Source organism: Embiotoca jacksoni, unplaced genomic scaffold (genome assembly GCF_022577435.1).
Source record: "Embiotoca jacksoni isolate LCO1_2020_lvr unplaced genomic scaffold, fEmbJac1.0.p SCAF_29, whole genome shotgun sequence".
Classification (NCBI taxonomy): Eukaryota; Metazoa; Chordata; class Actinopteri; family Embiotocidae; genus Embiotoca; species Embiotoca jacksoni.
The window spans coordinates 4,946,773-4,968,850 of record NW_027185380.1 but is presented as its reverse complement, the minus strand read 5'-3'; the positions used below and the strand labels follow the sequence as shown (position 1 = coordinate 4,968,850).

General features: G+C 43.4%; 1 protein-coding gene across 1 annotated transcript in view; it reads right to left on the bottom strand.

Moving 5' to 3' along the window:
• Positions 1 to 22,078, bottom strand: part of mdn1 (midasin AAA ATPase 1) — a 74,401-nt gene that overhangs the window by 31,532 nt on the left and 20,791 nt on the right. The window contains 28 exon segments of the mRNA XM_069161529.1: positions 295 to 424; positions 643 to 756; positions 850 to 1,073; positions 1,161 to 1,360; positions 2,871 to 3,019; positions 3,117 to 3,325; positions 3,408 to 3,524; positions 5,334 to 5,493; positions 5,582 to 5,846; positions 5,927 to 6,190; positions 6,277 to 6,366; positions 7,512 to 7,700; positions 8,831 to 8,938; positions 9,113 to 9,310; positions 9,413 to 9,535; positions 9,615 to 9,823; positions 10,331 to 10,528; positions 10,605 to 10,868; positions 10,970 to 11,084; positions 13,358 to 13,496; positions 14,082 to 14,212; positions 14,943 to 15,075; positions 15,446 to 15,584; positions 16,842 to 16,976; positions 17,064 to 17,205; positions 17,290 to 17,436; positions 18,153 to 18,361; positions 20,583 to 20,761. Of these exon segments, the coding sequence (XP_069017630.1) occupies positions 295 to 424; positions 643 to 756; positions 850 to 1,073; positions 1,161 to 1,360; positions 2,871 to 3,019; positions 3,117 to 3,325; positions 3,408 to 3,524; positions 5,334 to 5,493; positions 5,582 to 5,846; positions 5,927 to 6,190; positions 6,277 to 6,366; positions 7,512 to 7,700; positions 8,831 to 8,938; positions 9,113 to 9,310; positions 9,413 to 9,535; positions 9,615 to 9,823; positions 10,331 to 10,528; positions 10,605 to 10,868; positions 10,970 to 11,084; positions 13,358 to 13,496; positions 14,082 to 14,212; positions 14,943 to 15,075; positions 15,446 to 15,584; positions 16,842 to 16,976; positions 17,064 to 17,205; positions 17,290 to 17,436; positions 18,153 to 18,361; positions 20,583 to 20,761 (4,680 nt within the window).

Here is a 22,078-nt window from a genome sequence, read left to right as displayed (position 1 = left end):
GGCCGCCAGCTCCTCGACTTGCAGCGCGCGAGGCACCGCATATCTCTGCTTAAAGTTGCTATTTTTGTCTCGTTTCCTGTCTCCAGCAGGGGGCGCTATGACTACAAGCGAATATTACCATTCAGGTGTCTTCAAGGTGGGACTGTTATCAAAGATAACAGTTTGAGGAAGATCGGAATATGTACATAAAAGTTACAGTCACTTGTAGTTTCATGGCGAGACGCTCAAAATGGGCAGTGACTGAAATAGCAGATGTTTATATTGTACACGTAAAGCAGGATGACGTTTCCTCACCTGTTGGCGACGGCGTTCAGAGCTTCCAGAAACTCTGTGTATCTCTCCTCATCCTCGAAGCTGCACTTGTTGGCTAAAATATCCAGATACTGTTTGTTCCAGCGCATATCCACCAGGATCCTGTACTCATCTGCAGACACAAGGTTCATTAATCATCTGGGATGGAAGATGAACTCCATTTGTGGTTACTGTGAGCACAGACCAGAACATTTAGACAGAATAAAAATAAATATTCTAAACAGTATACATCTTTATATATATATTCTTTTGCTTGTATTCCATACATGTATATATATATTTATAATTCTTCCATAGAAAAACAAGAACAAGAATAAAATGACAGAGTACCTGTGCTGTGAGGCTGCAGCAGCTCTGCCAGTGACTTTCCTTTCGCAGCCAGTTTGGTACCAAAGAGGGCCTTCAGAGCTTTGTTTCCCGCCTCCACCTGGACCAGTGCTGGATCTGGAAGTGAACAAGCACACTGTTTAAGGATCCAGAGAACCGGATTGTTCTGGACAATCTGGACAAAGACCATCAGAACAGAGCGCGACGGACCGGGTGCGTGTTTGTAGCTCCGCCCCAAGTGTGACAGCCAGCTGCTGCGGAGGATCCAGTCTCCGTGGGAGGCTCTCTCCGTGACCAGCCTCACGGCAGTGGGGATCAGCCTCAGAGCATCTCCCTCCTCCAGATCCACCACGCCTCCAGAGAACACTAGGCCCTCGTGGACTCCGCTGCTCTGCAGCGCCCTCTGCAGGTCACTCAGACTCAGAGGACGGTTCCTGCAGGATCACACAACCAGTTTAAAGCCTTCTTTAAATATCTCGAGCTTTGTTTTCATCTGGACCCCGTGTTGTTCCCGTCCTTACCGTTTGCCCTGCAGGCTGAGTGTGTTCATACAGAACGAGAGAACCTGTCCGTCTCGGAGGACAGAGGAGAAGCAGGAGTCCTCGGTGGAGAGCAGGGCGGAGGGAAAGCCGTCAGGCCAGACGCCAGCACACAGCAGCCCGCTGCCCCAGTCCTCCGTGTCCAGGATGGACAGCTGCTGCTCGATCACCTGCTGGGCTTGCTGAGGGGAAACACGGAGAAACGTTCAATTTATCCTCCGAGAAGCATGTTGGACGAAAAGTATACATCAGTATCAGAAGCCAATCTCAGGATCAGTCTGGAAAGTTTCTGGAAAACCTACAAAACAGTAGAAGTATTTCTTGAATGGAATATTTGACCCCAACGGTTTGCACCATAATAATCAAACATATATGAAAAATAGTGTGAAATCAACCTCCTAAAATAATTTCAAATATCAAAAACAATCAATAAAAAATAGAAGCAAAAACACTAGTCTGACGGTGATCTTTAAAAGTGATTGGTCACTGATTTGGTTTGTCTAAGATGCTCTGGCAGAATAAAAAGACTCAGTGTCCCAGTGTAATATGGTTACGCTTTGATAAGTGAAGCATTGGCCTTTTTCATACTTTAAATGATTGACATCCTTTATTTCAAATGATAAATCAGGACAGGACAGGGAAAGGAAAGAGCAAGCTGTCCCTCCAGGAAATCTTTAAAAATAAATTCAAGAAAACTATTTGCAGGCGCTGGTAATGTTTCTTTAAACTCCCGCAATTTTTCCGCAAAAAAATATCATCATCAGAATCTGTGCTGAAAGTATTAACGACATAAAGTAAATATTTTCAAACAAAACTCTCTTTGTTAAAGATGAGGAGTTATTGTTGTTAACAATCAGAAAGTCTGTGTTCCCGTTTTCATCACCGAATAAAACTCTGTTCACCGGAGAAAACTGGAACAAGAGGAGTAACAGGAAGTGACGGAGTTTGTGGGAAATGTGGTCTTCACATTAAAATGATGTGATTAAATGTTTGTGATCAAAGGAAGTGATTCCATATTACTGGATGTTAAATGAGTTTTATCCACACGTCCAGTTGTCAGAGACGTCTCTTTGTTTGTTTCATCCAGCAGGTCTATGTGTTGAATGAACATGAATTAAACGGCATCTAAAGCTCTTATTTTGACAGCTGATGTAGTCCTTGTTTCTATATTCCAGTCACAGACGGTCTGTTCTGGAAACATACGCAGCTTTTAGGACCTTTTAGGAACTTTGAGCCTCACGGTTCTCTAAATTCAATAAATATAAAAAGATGAGAACTAAAATATTTCTGTGATGTGCTGCATGATTATTATCACAGGAAGAGATTACAGATTTATTCCTTTATCAGGTATGGCTTAAAAAAAAAAAAATTCTTTCTCGACTTGTAATTTTTTTCAAATACCCGTAATTTTACGTAAAAAAACGTATTCGGACTCAATAATAGGCCAAACAGAAGAATCCCTGAGTGAGTCTTGTTAACTGCATTTACATTAAGACATTAGAGGATTTAGATCACTTCAGTGTTGTCACCCCACTTTAGAGCAACATCAGCATAGAGACGATCTCTGTAAAGTCTATGTAGGAAACAAAGGTGGTTCCAGAATAGATCCTTGCAGGACTCCACCGGTGAGACCCTCTATCGACGGATGACGGTGAGACGGGAGGAATATTTCAGATAACGTGATGTTGGTACCTTCTGGTTGGCGGTGGTGCGCTGGCAGAGGGAGTAGGCCTCTCCACAGGCATGCTGCAGGGCGCTGGGCAGATCCACACCTCGCTGCAGCTGGCAGGACAGCAGGCTGGCAGCGTGGAGGAGGGATGCCACAGAGGAGGAGGGGGAGTCTGAGAGGAGGAGGACAGAAGTTCAGATACATCCTGAAGGAGACAGGTTCAGATAAATACTGCAGACATGTTCATTCATCGTGATGTCACCGCTCACCCCACAGAGCAGACTTGATGCCTTTATGTATTTCAATCAGCAGATCATACACACAGTCCCCGGTCACCCCGGCGGTGTGGAGCATGGTCTTCAGGTCCAGGGAGTCCCAGCATACCCCCTCGTGCTCCCCCGGGACGTAGATCTCCACCCCTCTGTTCCTCATGGCTCTGGAGAGCTCTCCGTGCGAAGGGTCCATGGTGAGGAACAACCTGAGGAGTCCAGACGTCAGCTGAGGCTGGACGTCTGCAGAACCTCCAACAACCACTGAACGACATGCAACTATCATACAACCTGAAGTTAGGGTGGGGGGTGATTTTAGGGGTCTTCCCATCTACGACACCACACTCGTTGATGGTTAAAAATCCACCAGGCTCCAGCAGGGCGTTGAGGCGGTCCAAGACCGAGGCACTAAACACATGATACATGTTCAGAGAAACAGATTACAGACCCTGAAAGTGTATTTCAGGCTTGACTTTAGTTATCTACAACTATCGCTTCTCATTTAATAATACTATTAAATACTCTTAGTAGCATGCACAAAAGCCATTACAAGGAACTGGGGGAAGGAAGAATCTCCAACAATTGTAGAATAAATCTACACAATGGAAAAACTGACCGCTATAAATGAGATTAAAAAAGCACAACTGGACGAAAAGTGGAGAAAATGGACACAACTCAACATTTGAACTGGCGACTTAATAATGAAATTAAAAAAATATACAGCGCTGTAAGACAGAAAAGATTAAACTTATTTACAGGCTGTTTAAGAGTTATGTGCTAAGTTTTTTGGAAAAGTTATTGTTGTGTTGTTTTAGGTTAGGTTAGGTAGTTACTTTATTAATCCCCAAGGGGAATTTTTTTTCGCTACAGCAGCATACAGAAAGCAATAATAATAGAATAATAGAAAAGCAATAAAATAGCAGTAAAATAGCAGTAAAAAATATAAAATATAAATATAAAATATAAAATGCACAGTATATACAGTATATACAGTACAGTATATATCTATATATATTATATACAATATATTTTGAAATATTTGAAATAATAAATAAAGATTTAAGTAAAAATAATAATAATAATAATAATAATTATATATATATTAAATACTATTAATTAGGGGTCAACCGATTATTGGGTGTTGTTTTTGTTTTTTCCAATCATCAATGAAATTAATTAATTTTAAAATGTGCTGCTTTGGCTCTGATGCAGTCTCCCATTGCTAGTAAAATTCCTAAAATAAAAAATAAAACACAAATGTGGTGCTGCCCACTGTTGTTGGCGGGACGTTGCTAACACAGCTTGATGTGATTGGTTACACCTCCTGAGTAATGGCCGATCAACGCTGAAGGCTTCTTTACCACAGAACAGCTGGTCTGTGGCAGAGAAGCCTTCAGCGGCCCAGAGGAGGGTTTCACAGGGAACACAGCAGATATTTCAGAAGTTAAAAACACCTCAATCATCTCAGATTTATTGCTCTTTCTAAGAGTTTAACGACACGCATTGTGTTTCATAAAAGTTCGTCTCACTGTAGCGTCACGTCAACCTTTATATTTTACATGCAACAGAAAAGCACATTTCAGGACCATGAATCAAACAATCTGCTGGTGTTGCAATAAAGGATTTCTCTGTTTTCACAATAAATTATATTAAACCTTCATAATAACTATTCTATATAATAACATTCATTTATCTGAAGTCATTTGAATAATGATTTGTGTTAGGGTTTGTCATTCCAAATTTTGACACAAAGATGTAAATCGGTTTCAAATAGAGGTTTATTGATCTCATTGATGATCAATAATTGGTATTGGCCCTGAAAAAAACCATCTAGGTCGACCCCTCCTAGTAACATCGCTCTTTAAAGCTCTAAAAACTCATCTGTCAGCAAACTTACATATTTACAAGTTTTTCCAAGAACAAAAAATCCCATAAAGCCTGAACGTGGATTAAACACACTTGCTTTCATGCAGTATGCAGAAATATGAACATGCAAACAGTCCCAGCGTCTATGTCCACCCACCCTTTCATGATGAAATGAAAAGCCCCACCCCTCAAGCACGTGACATATTAAACTGTCTATCTGAGACCGTCACTGATACGCTGCAGTTTGAAAGTGAAAATGTCCAGCTGCTGCTTTGACTGTTACTTTATCTTATGATAAGTCTTCTATCATCAAGAAGCTCACACATTAAGGGAACACTTTTGTTTCTTTACCTGCAGAAGTTGACGTTGTCCATGAGCAGCCAGTCCCCGGCCTGCAGGGCCTGGACCAGCATCCCGTCCAGCCACTCGAAGCCTCCGTTGGTCCACCCATCCTCCAGCTGAGCCAGACGCTCCTTCAGCAGCGTGAAGTCCACCTGCAGCTTGGACATGTCTGCAGGACAACCACAGTGTGTTACTGGAGCCGCTTCCTTGTACTTGCATAAGACAGTGGGTCCTCTGTATAATGATCATGAGTTTACCGGTGAACACTTTGAGCTTGGTGTTGAGCTTCTGCAGCAGCAGGATGATGACCTCCAGCTTGTTCAGGGCCTCGGAGTTTACCGTCCCTCCGGTCCTCTGCAGTCCCTCCTCCATCAGCCAGTGACAGAACAGACCCCACGTTTGCAGCAGGAACTCCGTGTCCTGGATACCGACGTCCAGCGACATCAGCCCACGCCTTATCACCATGGCGACGATGTAGTTCACGCTCTCCAGGACTTGCTGCCACGGCCGCATGATGTCCACCTGGGAGGAGCAGAGGAAGTGATGAGGTGGTGTTTTTCAGACATGGTGTGACGCCTCACAGACTTCCCATTTCCTGTCACCTGTTCGAAGCCTCCCAGCAGCTCTGTGGTGTCCATGGCGCTGTTCATGGCCATCACCCGGAGCCGGTGTCCCGTCAGCAGGGCCAGCAGCCGCACCAGGCTGGTCTTCCCGCTCGCCGTGGGCCCCACCAGGATGCTCATCCAGCCCATCTCCACACACTTCATCAGGGACTCCAGGGGCCGCAGGGACTGGTGTGTGATGGACAGAGGGGGATCCAGGGCCACGGGGGCCCCGCCGCTACGATGCAGCACCGAAAAGCCCACCTGCAACATGAGAGAAGCAGTGCTGAACGATGTTCATGTGATTAAACAACATTTGCAGATGACGGAGTTGGAAGGTTGTGACGAACCTGCAGGTTGAGCGGAGTGATGTGAAACTGTCTGGAGCCACAGTACGGCTCAAAGTCCTCCCCGAACACCTTCCTGAACACAGACAGCACCTGCGGGGGACAAGAGGACATTCACACACCGGACCTGGGCTGTTGTTTTTAGAGACAGGCTTTCTAAAAGGGTCAGAACCAGTACTGAGAAGAGGAAGACTTTAATAATCTGCTGAATGTGTGCACAAACACTGCCGTTAGAGCAGCAGGAGGAAGGTTGAATAAACTCATTCCTCCTCTCTGTCTGCTGCCTCGTATCACTTCACGTAGTGTAACATCACTCCCTTCTGTCTGCTCTATTTAATCCGAAGTAAAGTTAGTTATTTCAGTCGATATCACAGCGTTCACACTCTCGGTCAAATGTCTAATTCTCGGAATGTCACCGACTAAAAATCTGAAACTCCATGAAAAACTTGCTGCTGTTGTGCTGAATAGACAAGAAACATTTCTGTTAACAACAGGCCGAGGATATTAAAATAAATTAAATAAATGTCTAAATACTGGTTACAGAGTCAAATAATTGATCTAACAATAACGGTAATTAACTCTCAGCCTAATAAGAAGCTACATGTTTAATTCCTGTCAGTGAGCACTAATGTTACCAAACACACACACTGACAATAACCAGCTAACTAACGTTATAAATGGAGAATATTACATTTTGATAAATGGAAACAAAAATGTAAACTAAATTCCCTGATATTCCAGGACCAAGACCCTCCTGTTTCATTAAAAACAATAAGAGACAGCAGAGAGTTTGTTATCTATATACAAAGAAGGATTGTGGTTGGTTCTTTTTCATAAATCCTGGAGGAAAAAGCACAAATCTACAGAGACATGAGTCAGACTTCAACCTGTCTGTTCTACCTGCAGTGGATCTTTAGTTGCTTTTCTCCTCAGACCATCAAACAACATGATCAGTTTAAAAAAAAAAAGAAGTTAGAAGAAGAACATCAAGTCTTATCTAAAACCTTTTAATGTAATGCTGTCTACAGAATAGACAGATCATCATTAGCATGCTTTTATTCTTATGTGAAGCCAAAATGCATATCAAGATATATTTTCTGGTCAGATTCAGACGTGTAGTGACTTTAATAACCTCCCCGCAGGACTCCACATTTCACAGTGAAGTCAGACTTCCTCTGATTTCCTGTTGACAGATGAACTTTGGGTTCACTGACACAGATTGCTGGTGACCAGTGTACCTGAGCCTTGTCAGCCTCCGTCCTCATCCTGTCAGCGTACACCAGGGCTACATGCTGACCCGGGTTGAAGAATCCCGGAGCCTGGTCGGCCTGCATCAGCTGACACCAGCGGAACATGTCGCGCAGGTTGAACTCCCAGGGGTTTCCTTTCTGACCCCAGCGCCTCTCCACACACACCTCCTGCACCAGCTGGGGGGGCAGAGAATCTGTGAGGGTTCTCTTGATGACGTAATGACTTTACAGAGGACATGACTTCCTCTACATACTGTTAAGATGTTAAACGAGGTCAATCTTCAGGTAAACGTGTAAACATGTTCCCTGAACGTCACTTCCTGCTGTTATCACTACCTCTCCATTGAAGTAACTTTAGAACAACTTTACATGTTCACAAGCCGTTATGTGGCTAAAACGGTCCGTTTCAGGCCGAGAATAAAAACATAGACCTCGAACGACCTGGAAATTCTGCCCGATGTGTCCCTGTTAACGCTTTCAACCCTGTTTTCAGGGTAATTTCACTCCCTTTACTTTCTTTATCATTATAGGGTCTAACCATTCTTGCTATATCTTGCTTTTTTCAGGACAGTCTCGGCTATCCAGATCTTTCATCATTTAGTTTGATAATGCTTAGAGATTTTTTATATTAGCGTTTATATCGAGGAAAAAAATAATTTCTTCTTATGAAATTGTTCTGTTTTTACTTGTATGTCTCCATGAAATATTATCAGTAGAGATATTTTTCAGAGTTGTGCAGAGGAGATTGTCTAGAATCTGGAAATATCTGAACCATGTTTGTGGGACACTGTATGGCTGACGGAAAATAAAAGGTCATGAATGAGTCCGGGGGGCACAAACAGGGACTCACTCTCAGGACACACGGCCCTGTGATATGTGATGATAACTTATTCCAATTATTTTCATACAAAGTAGTATATAATGTCAGACCTAAGTTGGAGACCGAACAGAGGTCAACTTTGAATTCAAAACGGGATCATCTGAAAACACTTATACAGAACGTTGGGAAGCGGTCGGGATTTGGGGAAGTATTTTCTCCCCAACGCTGCGTCACACAGACGAGGCACCTACATTGTTGGAAAGATTAAGTCGTGCAGTTTCATAGGATATGTGCTGCATCTCTCTGGGATTTGTACTCGCTGAGCATTTCAACCGAGAAGGAGGGGTAAACCACGTGAAACCCTGCCTGGTTCTGGACATACCAGCAGCTTGTACAGCACCTTCAGTAGGTCCACCAGCGTCACTCACTCATTCATCAGATCCACTACGTACCCTCCAGCAGCTGTGTTGTATGAAGAGAAACCTACCCTGTTACTGAACTCCACCATTTTAGAGACGATCTCCTTTTCGATGCTGGGGAAGATGAAGTCTCCGATGAACTCCAGGTCTTTGGTGGTGAGTTGGTCCACAAACACCTGCAGACACACATTAAATAATAATAATAAGAAACTTTATTTCATGAAACGGGACCAAAAAGAAACAAATCAAACTGTAATTACTTTAATCTCTGATAATATTTTGGATCTTTCTCTTTTCTATTTCAAATCTGGATCTTCTGAATAAAAACATAATGAATCATTGCCTCTGACCTGAGTGAACCTGTTGAGGAAGGACTTGGGCAGCCCCTTGCGGCCCCCTCCCTGAGTGAAGGGGTTCTGGCAGCCAAAGATCTTGGTTTTCTCGTGCTGAACCTGGAAGCTCATTCCCAGTTCAGGGATGTAGATCTCAGCTCGGTGGTCGAAGCAGGCGTTCAGACCCTCCAGCACGGACTGAGAGGCCAAATTCAGCTGCTCGGAGGAAACGAGACATAATCAGATTATGATCTGTTGGACAAAAACAGGCTCAAAGACACTAAACTGGTGTAGAAAAGGCAGACTGGTGACTCCTACCTCATCAAGGACGATCCAGTGACCGGCCTTCAGAGCAGCCAGTAGGGGGCCATCACGCCACGCAAACTCTCCCCCCTTCCCACCCTCCACCGGGAGGTCGGTCCCAAATAGGTCGGTGACGTCCTGCCAGAGAGAGCGAATCAGTACCATCGTTTCCTGTTTGAGGTTTGTTTCATCCTCGTGAACTACACAGTAAACTCACCGTCTGCTCAGACAGGTTGATTCGGACCAGAGGGTGTCCAGAAGCTTTCGCCAGTGCCGCCACCAGACTGGTCTTCCCCACACCGGGCGAGCCCTCCAGCAGAACGGGCCTCTGCAGCTTCAGGGCCCGGAGCAGCCGCTGGGCGTTCACCGCCGTGGTGCCGGCTGAAATGGTGTAGTCGGACAGGCTCCTGCTCTCCGTCTGGGGTCCTGGGAACAAAATTCATTTCACTGAGGTGAAACTCAGCTGGATGTTGAGAAGTGGTTTCGTAGTATTTTTGTAAAAGGTTCCGATCCAAGAGAGACACCCCCAGTTATTCATACATTCATTGACGCTTTGAGCGAGTAATAAAGTCTTTGTAGGAATCACATCACTAAATAAGGACACGGCAGACTGTGAAACAACGACGGGAAAAACAGCTGGACATTAAACTGGATTCACTTTTTTATTCACTTTTTTCAGACTTTCAAGTTTTCTATATCAGTTGAACGTTCACATCTCTTTATCTCAGTCATTTCCCAGATGGACTGAGTGAAGAAGACACTTACCTCTTAAAAAAGTCATGACAAAATACTGGCTTCAGAAAAACTGTCCGACTGTCAGCATCTTTGTCGATATTATGAAACACTCTCATGTTTCAGAACAGATGAATTATTCCAAACTACTCCGGAAGGAATCGGGTGATAAACAGTGGAAACAATCCATGGTGGTCCTACCTAAGGCGATGTAGAAGGGGTCGATGCCGAAGAAGTCCTCCCCCCACTGAGGCTCCCGCTGCAGGCTGCTGTCGTAGACTCTCAGGGCCACCAGCATCTCCTGGTCCAGCTTGGTCATCTGACTGAGCCGCTGATGCAGGAAGCCGAGGCACAGCTGGCGGGCCAGGACGGCGTTGTCCGCAGAGGATGCTGTGGTTCCTGCAAGAAAGAAGACACATTTAGGAAACACTTCCCAAACTCTTAGAAACTGCGTAAATAAAAAGCGTCAGCTGACCGGAGCCGATGCTGTCTACGTAGACCAGACAAGCAGCATGGATGAAGGCGGTCACAGTGTCCAGTCTCAGGTCCCACTCTGCCTCTTCTTCTTCCTCCTCCAGAGCTCCCATCGTCATGAAGCCGTCCTCGTCCCGCTCGCACACGGCGTTGAGGAAGTGAACCCATGACAGGATGTCCCTGACGCTCAGAATGCAGCGCCGGCCGAAGTCCTGCTGAGTTAGCCACTCGATGAAGTCCAGCATCACCTCCGCCACGTCTCCGCCTGCGTTTGGATCACAGAGGGGTTGATGAGAACTCAATAAATACAGTCATTCACTGCTGAACACCGTCATCAGGACATCCTTGTTCTCTGAGGCAGTTTACCGTCCAGTGAGAGTCCTGAGCGCAGGTTGTGTTGAACGATCTGAACCAAGTCACCGCGGCTGTTACTCTGAGGACACCAGATCTCTGTGAAACGGTTCCGGAGGGCCGGAGACAGCTGTTCACAAACAGAGGAGCACAAATGTCAAATTCACCATACATATTAGTAGCTGGTTACTTTCAAAGCACAACCTGGACACTGTATAAAATATAAATAAAAACAGAATGCAACATAAACCCATATTTAATTGAAAATAGACCAAAGACAACACGTCAGGTGTTGAAACTTATAGTTTTATTAAAAATATGAGCTCATTTTGAATTTGAAGGGAGCAAAACATCTCTAAAATGTTGGGACATAGTAAACAAAAGACTGGAAAAGTTGTGTAAAGCTAAAAAAAAAAAAGCTGGTGTAACATCTGCCAGGTTACCATGGCAACAGATCGGTATCATGATTGGTTATGAAAAGATCATTTCAGAAAAGCAGAGTCTCTCAGCAGTGAAGATGGGTAGAGGTTCACCTCTCTGTGAAACACTGTGTGGGAAAATAGTGCAACAATCTAAGAAAAATTTTCCTCAACGTAAAACTTCAAAGAATTAGTGTGAAAAAGTGTTTGCCCCCTTCCTGATTTCTTATTTTTTTGCATGTCTGTCAAACTTAAATGTTTCAGATCATCAAACAAATTTAAATATTAGTCAAAGATAACGCAAGTAAACACAAAATGCAGTTTTTAAATGAAGGTTTTTATTATTAAGGGAGAAAAACAATCCAAACCCACATGGCCCTGTGTGAAAAAGTGTTTGCCCCTAAACCTAATAACTGGTTGGGCGACCCTTAGCAGCAACAACTGCAATCAAGCATTTGCGATAACTTGCAATGAGTCTTTTACAGCGCTGTGGAGGAATTTTGGCCCACTCATCTTTGCAGAGTTGTTGTAATTCAGCCACATTGGAGGGTTTTCCAGCACCAACCGCCTTTTTAAGGTCATGCCACAGCATCTCAATAGGATTCAGGTCAGGACTTTGACTAGGCCACTCCTAAGTCTTCATTTTGTTTTTCTTCAGCCATTCAGAGGTGGACTTGCTGGTGTGTTTTGGATCATTGTCCTGCTGCAGAACCCAAGTTGGCTTCAGCTTGAGGTCACGAACAGATGGCCGGACATTCTCCTTCAGGATGTTTTGGTAGACAGTAGAATTCATGGTTCCATTTATCACAGCAAGTCTTCCAGGTCCTGAAGCAGCAAAACAGCCCCAGACCATCACACTACCACCACCATATTTGACTGTTGGTATGATGTTCTTTTTCTGAAATGCGGTGTTACTTTTACGCAAGATGTAATGGGACACACACCTTCCAAAAAGTTCAACTTTTGTCTCATCAGTCCACAGAGTATTTTCCCAAAAGTCTTGGGGATCATCAAGATGTTTTCTGGCAAAAATGAGATGAGCCTTAATGTTCTTTTTGCTCAGCGGTGGTTTTCATCTTGGAACTCTGCCATGCAGGCCATTTTTGCCCAGTCTCTTTCTTATGGTGGAGTCATGAACACTGACCTTAACTGAGGCAAGTGAGGCCTGCAGTTCTTTGGATGTTGTTGTGGGGTCTTATGTGACCTCTCGGATGAGTCGTCGCTGCTCTCTCGGAGTAATTTTGGTCGGCCGGCTACTCCTGGGAAGGTTCACCACTGTTCCATGTTTTCTCCATTTGTGGATAATGGCTCTCACTGTGGTTCGCTGGAGTCCCAAAGCTTTAGAAATGGCTTTATAACCTTTTCCAGACTGATAGATCTCAATTACTTTCTTTCTCATTTGTTCCTAAATTTCTTTGGATCTCGGCATGATGTCTAGCTTTTGAGGATCTTTTGGTCTACTTCACTTTGTCAGGCAGGTCCTATTTAAGTGATTTCTTGATTGAGAACAGGTGTGGCAGTAATCAGGCCTGGGTGTGGCTAGAGAAATTGAACTCAGGTGTGATAAACCACAGTTAAGTTTTAACAGGAGGGGGCAAACACTTTTTCACACAGGGCCATGTGGGTTTGGATTTTTTTTTTCTCCCTTAATAATAAAAACCTTCATTAAAAAACTGCATTTTGTGTTTACTTGTGTTATCTTTGACTAATAAAATTTGTTTGATGATCTGAAACATTTAATTGTGACAAACATGCAAAAAAATAAGAAATCAGGAAGGGGGCAAAACACTTTTTCACACCACTGTGTGTGTGTATACAGTATATATATATATATATATATATAGTAGAATAGTATATTCACAGAGACAGTGTATTTGTCTGTTATTGATAATATTGAATTTAAACTGTGAATAGTGTATATATATATATATATATACACATACATACATACTTCCTCACTACTTCCACATCTGGTTTTAATCACCTCCTTCTTGCCGAAGTCTCCTCCGGGGTTCATGGTGGCGACCAGACGGAAACCTGCAGCAGCTCTGATCAGCTCCACGTCCTCCGTCTCTCCTCGGCCTTTCTCCGCCAGCAGTAGGGACTTCTCCGTCTCTAGAACACTGACAGCAGACGTCACAGCGGGTCAGAGGTTTGTCTCAGGCAACATGGTGGATCAGTGTGCAATATACTGCTGCTAATAAAATACAGTGAGCAAAATGGAAGCTGTGTGATAAAATGTTTGCCAAGTCACTCAGAAATCTTGTGAATGTGTCTTAATAAGTGCACAAAGTTTGGGGATAAAATAATTAGCATTTGAAAATGACAAAGAATGCAAAGTATCCCTTTTCTAATGGTATACTAATTATATCAGGATTTTCCTAAATTGTAACATTTTGGACCACAGTAGAGCATTTTGTACATACAGTGGCAGTGAGAGCTCAACACACTACAACCAAAAACATCTGCACGGATTTGACAACATTTGCAGCCTTTAGGAAAAAAAAAATGCTGCAAAGTGAGAAAACACGACTAAAATAGTGAAAGAAATGGTGAATACAGGAATCTCAAATGTGAGTGGTTTTTTTGACATTCAGATCATATGACATCTGCTGTTAACTCTGCAGAATATCTGATGGTATTCCTTTTTCTTCCGCTGCAGGGTGATGAGTGTGAGTGTGAGTGCGTGCGTGCGTGCGTGTGTGTACCTGTTGAGTCTCTCCAGCACCGAGTCGTCAGCCAGAGAGATCTCGTCCATGAGGAAGACTCCTCCCTCCTTCATGGCCAGCACCAGCGGTCCATCATGCCACTGAAACAGCCTGCCGTCCTCCCCGTCAGTCTGCCAACGATAAACAGTCAGGTTATTGTCACGGCAACTCTACAGAATAAACCGCTTCCTTTCTAACATACTTATTCCATTCTCAGTTCCTCGTTTTTATTACTGAAAGATGTGAAATGGTTTAAAAATCGACCATCAGCCACTTCATAATTTAAATAGAACAAATTATTTAATATTTGGTCTCCAGAAATAAACTATGAATCCATAAACATTCAACAACACTCGTGGCCCATTTCAAAAAAGTAAATTATTAAAGTTGTTTTCTGTGAACCCAAAAATGCATTAAATGAAAATACTCTGATTGGCATTATGACAATCTGCCTGATATGGTGTAGGTCTCCATCCTGTCACCAAAACAGCTGTGACCTGTGGAGGTATCGACCCACAGGACCTCTGAATGAGTTCTGTGGTTTCAGGCATGCAGACCTTTAAATCCAAAACTCAAACTAAACACCCTACAAAAGCCTCAATAAGTTACAGCTGAAAAGTTACTTTGGTTCAAATAAATAAGTCACAAATCCAAAACAATAATGTGGCAGAAACCAGGTTAATGTCAGTGTATCAGAATAAGAACGAGAACACTGGATTGACCTGAATTTAGATTAAAACAACTAATATGGAGGCTGCAGGATCAGGTAATATTAAGAAGTGCCCCCCCCCCCCCCCCCCCCCCCCCCCCGTCCCCGTCCTCTGGACATCATTAATAACCCCAGCAGGGACTCCTCAGTACCTGATGTGTGTGTCTGACAGGTCTCAGTCCTCCCAGGAAGTCAGACGTCTCCATGTGCAGGTGACAGTTGACCGAGAAGAACTTCTGACCCGCCAGAGCTGCAAACAGCTGGCAGATCGTCGTCTTCCCACATCTGGACAGGAAGCAGGGAGAAGAGCTCATCATCATTAATATCAATTCATTTTGTGTATTTATTTATTCCACAGGGAGAGGACTCTGTGATCAGCGGAAACATGACGAGTTACATGAGGTTCATTTGTTTATCTGCAGTTTTTAAAACGGAAACCAAACACATACAGATAATAGTTATAAACTACAAATATGAACAAAACTGCACAGATAAACTTGTTAACAAAAGAAAAACTGTGTTTAATAGTTCTATAAAACTCAAACACAACAGTTGGTATCTGTTAACAGTAAACACAGAACAACAAATGATCAGATGTCTGAAACTCTGATGAAAGCTGTGTTTGTCCATGTTGTGTCCTCCGTCCCAGTCTCACCCCGTGTCTCCCACCAGCAGGACGGACTCTCCGAACCTCAGCGCCCGTCCGACCAGCACCGCCAGCCTTCGCATGCTGTGGGTCCACACCACATGACGGAACTCCTCCGGGACTCCAGCGATGCTGTCGATGAACGGACCTGAAATCAGAGCATCAGACAAACATCATGCTGAGAGGATCTATTAATCGAAACAATTAGAAATCACAGGGGACATCTTTAAATGACCCAGAGATCTGATTGGTCGACTGAACATTCGGAACAAATCATCATGACATCACACCCTGCTCATCACGAGAAACATCACTCCTCCTCAATGGGAATATAGAATTAGAATAGAATTTCATATAATATGCAATATAATGTAGTTTCTACTTGCTCTAGGTTTATTAAATGACCCATTTGGTGAAGTCGGGTCTCTTTTGGTCCTTTTTGGTCGCTCCGAGCACCCGTACCGTAACACCACGGATAGTCACGCACTTACAATCCTAGCGGCGGCTACCTGGACCGGTTTGGTTTGAACACATGACACGGTGCTAAAATGTTAAAAACACATGAGTCCATGGATATCTTTGTTCATCAGATATCTTTGTTCCAACCAGACTGAGCTAGCTGAGCAGTTTAATGTTTCCATGTCATGTATTTATTCAGTTTGAGACTAGAAATCCTCTCTGTTGCTAGGTGGTTGCTAAGGGTCAGACTACTTCCTGGAATAGTAAACATTGCATACGTTACATCAAAGTCTACTGATTGTTTTCCACTTCTTAGTCATACCACATGTGTTGCCACTGTAACAGACATAAAACTAACAAAAAGTTGTATATTTTGAGAGTGAATAGCGCCGCAATATAAATACATTTAGATTACATGCTTTATTTAGTTGGTAACTTGTTGTGTAATGCACTTTTAATGAATTCATCATTCAATCAATTAATGATGTTAAAGGGCAGCCTCGTGTGTAATATTTCTTAAATCAAAAAAGGCTGGCATTAAATAAAAGCAGCAATCAAGAAGCTGGAACTCGGTCATAATTAATTTCTCTAGATAAAAAAAAATTGTTAAATAACTTCATCAGATCCAAATTAGTTTTGAGATGATTTTCTAATTGATTGATTGGTTGGTTAATACAGAGTTTCTCAAACTGTTAATGTATGCAGACACTTGTTTCAGTCTCTGTCCAAAATAATCTCACAGCAAATAAGAAGAAGCTTCGAAGCCTTTCTGTGAAGTCATAGTTACAGTATTGGATGAATTTTATATCTTTAACAGCTTAATGAAAATATGACTCATCCCTCCTGAAAAGTGATGAAATTAAAGCATCTGTCTCCTGTAAACATGCAGCCTTTGGTCTGTTAGAGTGAACAAAGTAAAGTCTCTCTGAGCTGATGTTTTACTCACTGAACTGGCTGGCGACCTGTTTCGGACAGAACAGGCTCTCAGGATTCACCTTCCTCTTGAAGTGCTTTTCCAGGATGAAGAGGATGGTGGCCTCTTCCTCGGGCTTCCTCACGCGTCCCGCCAGCAGCATGTATCCTGACAGAAAGGACAGCAGGTCGCATTCAGAGTTTCAGGGGAACACGGCTGGGGTTTGGATATTTAATATAATTTGATGAAGCTCACCATCGTCCGCTAGATGCTGCAGCCAGTCCTGGTCGGCCTTCGTCTGCTCCTCCAGCCGGTAGCGCTCGGCCCAGCGGAACAGGTCTCTGAGGGTGATGAAGCCTTGTTTCCCCGCAAACACAGAGGAGCCTCTGCGGAGGGACTGAGGCGGGACACATGGAGTTAGGATCAGCAGTAACAGGCAGGTGAAGAGCAGAGGTGAGAGAGTGTAACAGAGCACAGTTACCTGCAGGTCCTGCATGACGTGGACCAGCTTGCTGCAGTAGGACGGAGGCAGGCTGCACCTCTGATGGAGGATGGTCTCCAGCTCTCCGCTGGGCAGCTCGTCAAAGTGCAGCTCCACGAAGCGGTTCCTGAAAGCCCTGGAGAGGACCTGGAGGAAGAGCAGGGAGGAAGGATGCAGTTTCAGATGTTCTTCAACAGGTGGTTAAAGGTCAAGGTCACTGTGACCTCAATTTGACACATTCACGCGAACCTGATCATCTCAGGAACACCTGGATGGAATTTCTTCAAATGTAAAACAATCGTTCACTTGACCTCCAGGAGGAACTGATTAGAGTTTGGCGGTCAAAGGTCAAGGTTTAAGGTCACTGTGGCCTCACAATCCCCTCATTTGACTGTCCGGTTCTTGTGAACGCGGTATATCAAGAATGCTTTGAGGGAATTTGGTCAAATTTGCCAAAAACATTCACTTGGTACGAACGATGAACATATGATATGTTGGTGTTTAAAGGTCAAAGGTCAAGGTCACAGTCAACTTACATTTACACATGCCTCCGAAGGCAATTTTTCATAAGCACATTGAGGGAATTTGTCACAAAGGTCAAGGTCACTGTAAGCTCCATATCTATATGGGTAGTCAGAAAACCACTTCTGTTTAAACAGGGTGAAGTCAGGTGACATTAATAACTACAATCCAATTATCTAGAATAGTTTTCTTTTGAGACCATTCTGGAATCATCTTTGTTGAAGCAGCAATGTTTGACCTTTTTCACACTTTCTTTGTTTCAAGCTGTCACAGTTTGAGTCGTTTTAAAGAAAGAGTTCACTGATGTACATTTCGGCCATCATGATAAATGAAGGGAGTACCTTTCTGCCCCCGTAGAGCCCAGGGGGATTCTGGGTAGCGAACAGCATGAACCTGGGGTGAGCCTTGATGACCTCCTGAGTCTCGGCCACAAACAGCTCCCTGTTGTCGTCCAGCAGTCTGTTGAGGGCCTCCAGGACGTCGGTGGGAGCGAGGTTCAGCTCGTCCAGGATGATCCAGTAACCTTTCCTCATGGCGTCGATCAGCACGCCTGGAAGAGAAACACCGTCAGGGACATGTTGGAGTTCATGAGGAGGGTCACAATATATAACTGAACCCGATTCATCAGCTGTAATTATTAGTTAATTAAAAATCAGGAAAGGCTCGGTTTGTATTTCTATCCAAGACTTATTCTCTTCAGGATTCCTGTTTGCTCCTCTGTTTTGTCCCCAATCACCTCTCCTCATGTTTTCTGTCTTTCCCCTGTCTGTTTGTTATTGTGTCCCCATGTGTTCTGTGTCCTCCTCTCCCCACCTCCTGTCACCTCCCATGACCACGCCCCTCACCGGTCTCAGCAGCTGCCACCACTCTCCCCAAATCACCACCTACAGGTGGCTCATTTCCCTGATCACCTATATATATATATATATATATATATATATATATATAGGTGATATATATATAGGCTATAGACTATATGTGCCCTGCCCCTGCAGTCATCTGGTTGTCGGTCCATACTGCGAGTTCCTGCTAGTCACCCGCCCGTCTGCTCCCGCTCCCACTCTAGTACCGGTACCCTGTTTCTGCTTCCAGTCAGTGCTCCCAATCTTGGCTGATCGCTGAAGCTAAGCAGGGTTGGGCCTGGTTAGTACTTGGATGGGAGACCACCTGGGAGTACCAGGTGCTGCAGAGCCACCAGTCGGAGCCACTAGTCGGAGCCAGTGAGTCTGTCCGTCCCCGGTCCTGCTCCAGTACCAGCTGTCCTGCCAGCTTCGCCTCCCCGGTGCAAGTCGGTTGAGTTACCCTCCCGACTCGGGAGGAAATAGACTCTGTTCCGCCCGCTGTCCTGCCAGCTTCGTCTCCCCGGTGCGAGTCGGTTGAGTTGCCCTCCCGACTCGGGAGGAAATGGACTCTGTAGGTACCACCCGTGTTTCAATAAAGACTGTGTTTTAACTGATACCCAGTCTGTGTGCCTGCATTTGGGTCCTGTTACACCGCCACATCATAACATTGAGTCAATTTACAGCCCTCCTTAAATCTCAGATTTAAAGGACAATCTATCTTTCGAAAGAAGTAGAAGTTTCTGGAACAACTTCACCTTCTGCCAAGGTGCAAATAAAAAAGAGTGGACAGATGTCAGAGCTCCAGCGACACTTCCAGCATGTGGAACAACTTTATTCTGAAACCAACAGGCTTCAATGTAAATAAGAGGAAGGCTCAGTGGGTTTTTGGCAGGTTTCATGTTGACCCTGATGAACACGCTGGTCCAACAATAAAGTTGTTCCACAAGAGTCGGTGGAGGTCTGACCTCAATAATATATCTTCAGGACATTCATTTTCCAAACGAGAGAGTTTTGTCACTTCCTCATACTAACATTGGGAGTTTCTCAAGTGTGCTTTCAAATAAACTCCATTGATAAAGTATGAGTAAGTGTTGAACTGTTAAATCGGGTGATTGGTGCGAGGATACAAATCTTCGACCCATCAGGCTTGTAAATGAATCACACACAGTCCGCTCATTGAACCCTTGCTTATGTCATTTCCACTGGTACACACTGTCCCTTTGAACAGTGTTTGTCAATACACAGTTATGTACAATAATGCACTTTATGATCAACCGTCAAGCACACCAGACAGCTGCTCTCTGTTGCTTCTTGCACAATACTGTACTTTTTAATTATTTTATTTCTTGTATTTCTTATATTGCGTTCTATTTAACTATTTATATTTGTTTTTTATATTTTTTTTATTATATGTTTTTATATTTGTTTGATTCTTTGATGTTTCTTTAATTTTGTTTTTTAAAGGTTTTGTAAATATTTATATATATATATATATTCTATTGTTTAGGTTATGGGAGGACCAGCAAAGTAAGAATTTCATTGTACGGTGTAATCATAAAATATGTCCTTCACCTGGAAGGAAAACATGATAAGGTGCAGCAAAAATGGAGAATTCAGTAAAAGGTACCAAAATAATCCATTTACACGACACTTGTTTGGATAGATGCTTTGTTACCTTGTTGTTTCATGCAGACAATCTAAACATGGACAGCCTCACATCCCTTAATGACTCCAAATAGATCAACGCTCTTAATCAGCTCTAATTTGCTGTCTGTGTGTCTGAAACATCTTTTTAAAAGTTTATGTATGATTTCCTAAACAAAAATAATTATTTCCTGTTTACCAAACATGATAATTTATCTAACTACAGCAGCTTGTTGGACAATAACATGTTCCTTGAAGTTTTTCCTCAGATCATTATACTCGTACCCTCCTTGAACACCAGCTTGCCCCGGTCGTCTGACGAGTAGCAGCCGATGTACTCCTGGATGTCGGTGTGCTCGTGGTTGTTGATCCTCACACACTGGTTCCCCGTGGCTGCAGCCAGCCAGCGGATCAGGCTGGTTTTCCCCACGGACGTCTCCCCCTGGATCAGAACCGGGTGGGTCCTGGAAGTAACAGAGAGCAGACTATTCATCCGTCATCAGCTCAGTGTGGAGCCATGTTGTGACCCGACTGGACCAAATCAACCTGAAGGGCTGTGGGAGGTCCGCTGAGTCAGCAGTTGTGCAGAGAAATAATAAATCCAGAGCATTTCTATCTTTATACAACACAAGTGAAGGGTGACAAACAGATTTGTGCTTTTTATGTTTAATAAAAATGTTATATACAATATAATAACAATAATGTTGAATAATCAAATAACTGAACCATTAGGGCCACATCAGACAAAACCAAAATAAGAGGAGGATTTTTTTTAAATTTAGCATTTTGAGAAAAAGTTTGAGAATAAAGTCAAAATGTTGAGAAGGAAGTTTGGACTGTTTGGACCGTTGCGGTGATGCCTGAGCTCCAAACCTTCAGGATCAAATACCTTCATCAGTTGTCTTATTGTGTCTTGTGATACAACACGTCCTCTTTGTGTTGCGCACAGGTGTAACCATGGTAACCTGTGCATCTGTCCAATTATAGACAACTGTTGAAGGAGTTTGATCCAGAAGGCGTGGAGCTCAGGCATCACCACACCAGTCCAAACATGCTTCCTTTCATCTTTCAATTTTATTCTCGAAATTTCAACTTAATTCTTGAAAACAGAATAAAAAAAATAAAAAATCCTCATTTGTTTTTTCTTTGATGTGGCCCTAACACTGTTATAGAATCACGCTGTAAAGCTCATAGTTGTTTCTATATTAAAAACGTTACCATAAATCCACTGTTTGTTAAATGTTAAGTTATTAAAGAAATACTTCTTGCAGAAATATTTCACAATAAAAGCCTTCCAGCAGCCCAAATGCAGAATGATCCTTTCTAGTGGGCTTTTAATGTGAAAAATCAGCAGGAAGTGTTTGATTTCATTCGTAGTAGTGGAAACAAAACCTACAAACAGCAAACTAGAAATGTTTGAAAATGAATGAATTCATCAATCAATGAAGCATTAAGAATTGAATGTCAATCGCAACCTCCTGCAACCCTTTCATTGAAGGAACCTCCTTTAAATACCAGAGGAAGCTTCACTATGTTTCATGTCAACATGATTTTACTATCATTTGAAATGATATGGCTCGATTCGGACTTCCAGCTCCTCCATCTGCTTGATGATCCTGTTACAACATCTCTGTGTCCCCATGAACAAAACCAGATCCCGTCTGGTGTGGAAGAACCGGACTGGTCTGCACAGAATCTGGTCCTCAACACCAGACCACAAGTTTAAGATGAGCCAGATGCTGACTGAGAGCCAGATGTTAGAACTTAACTTAAGTCTTCAG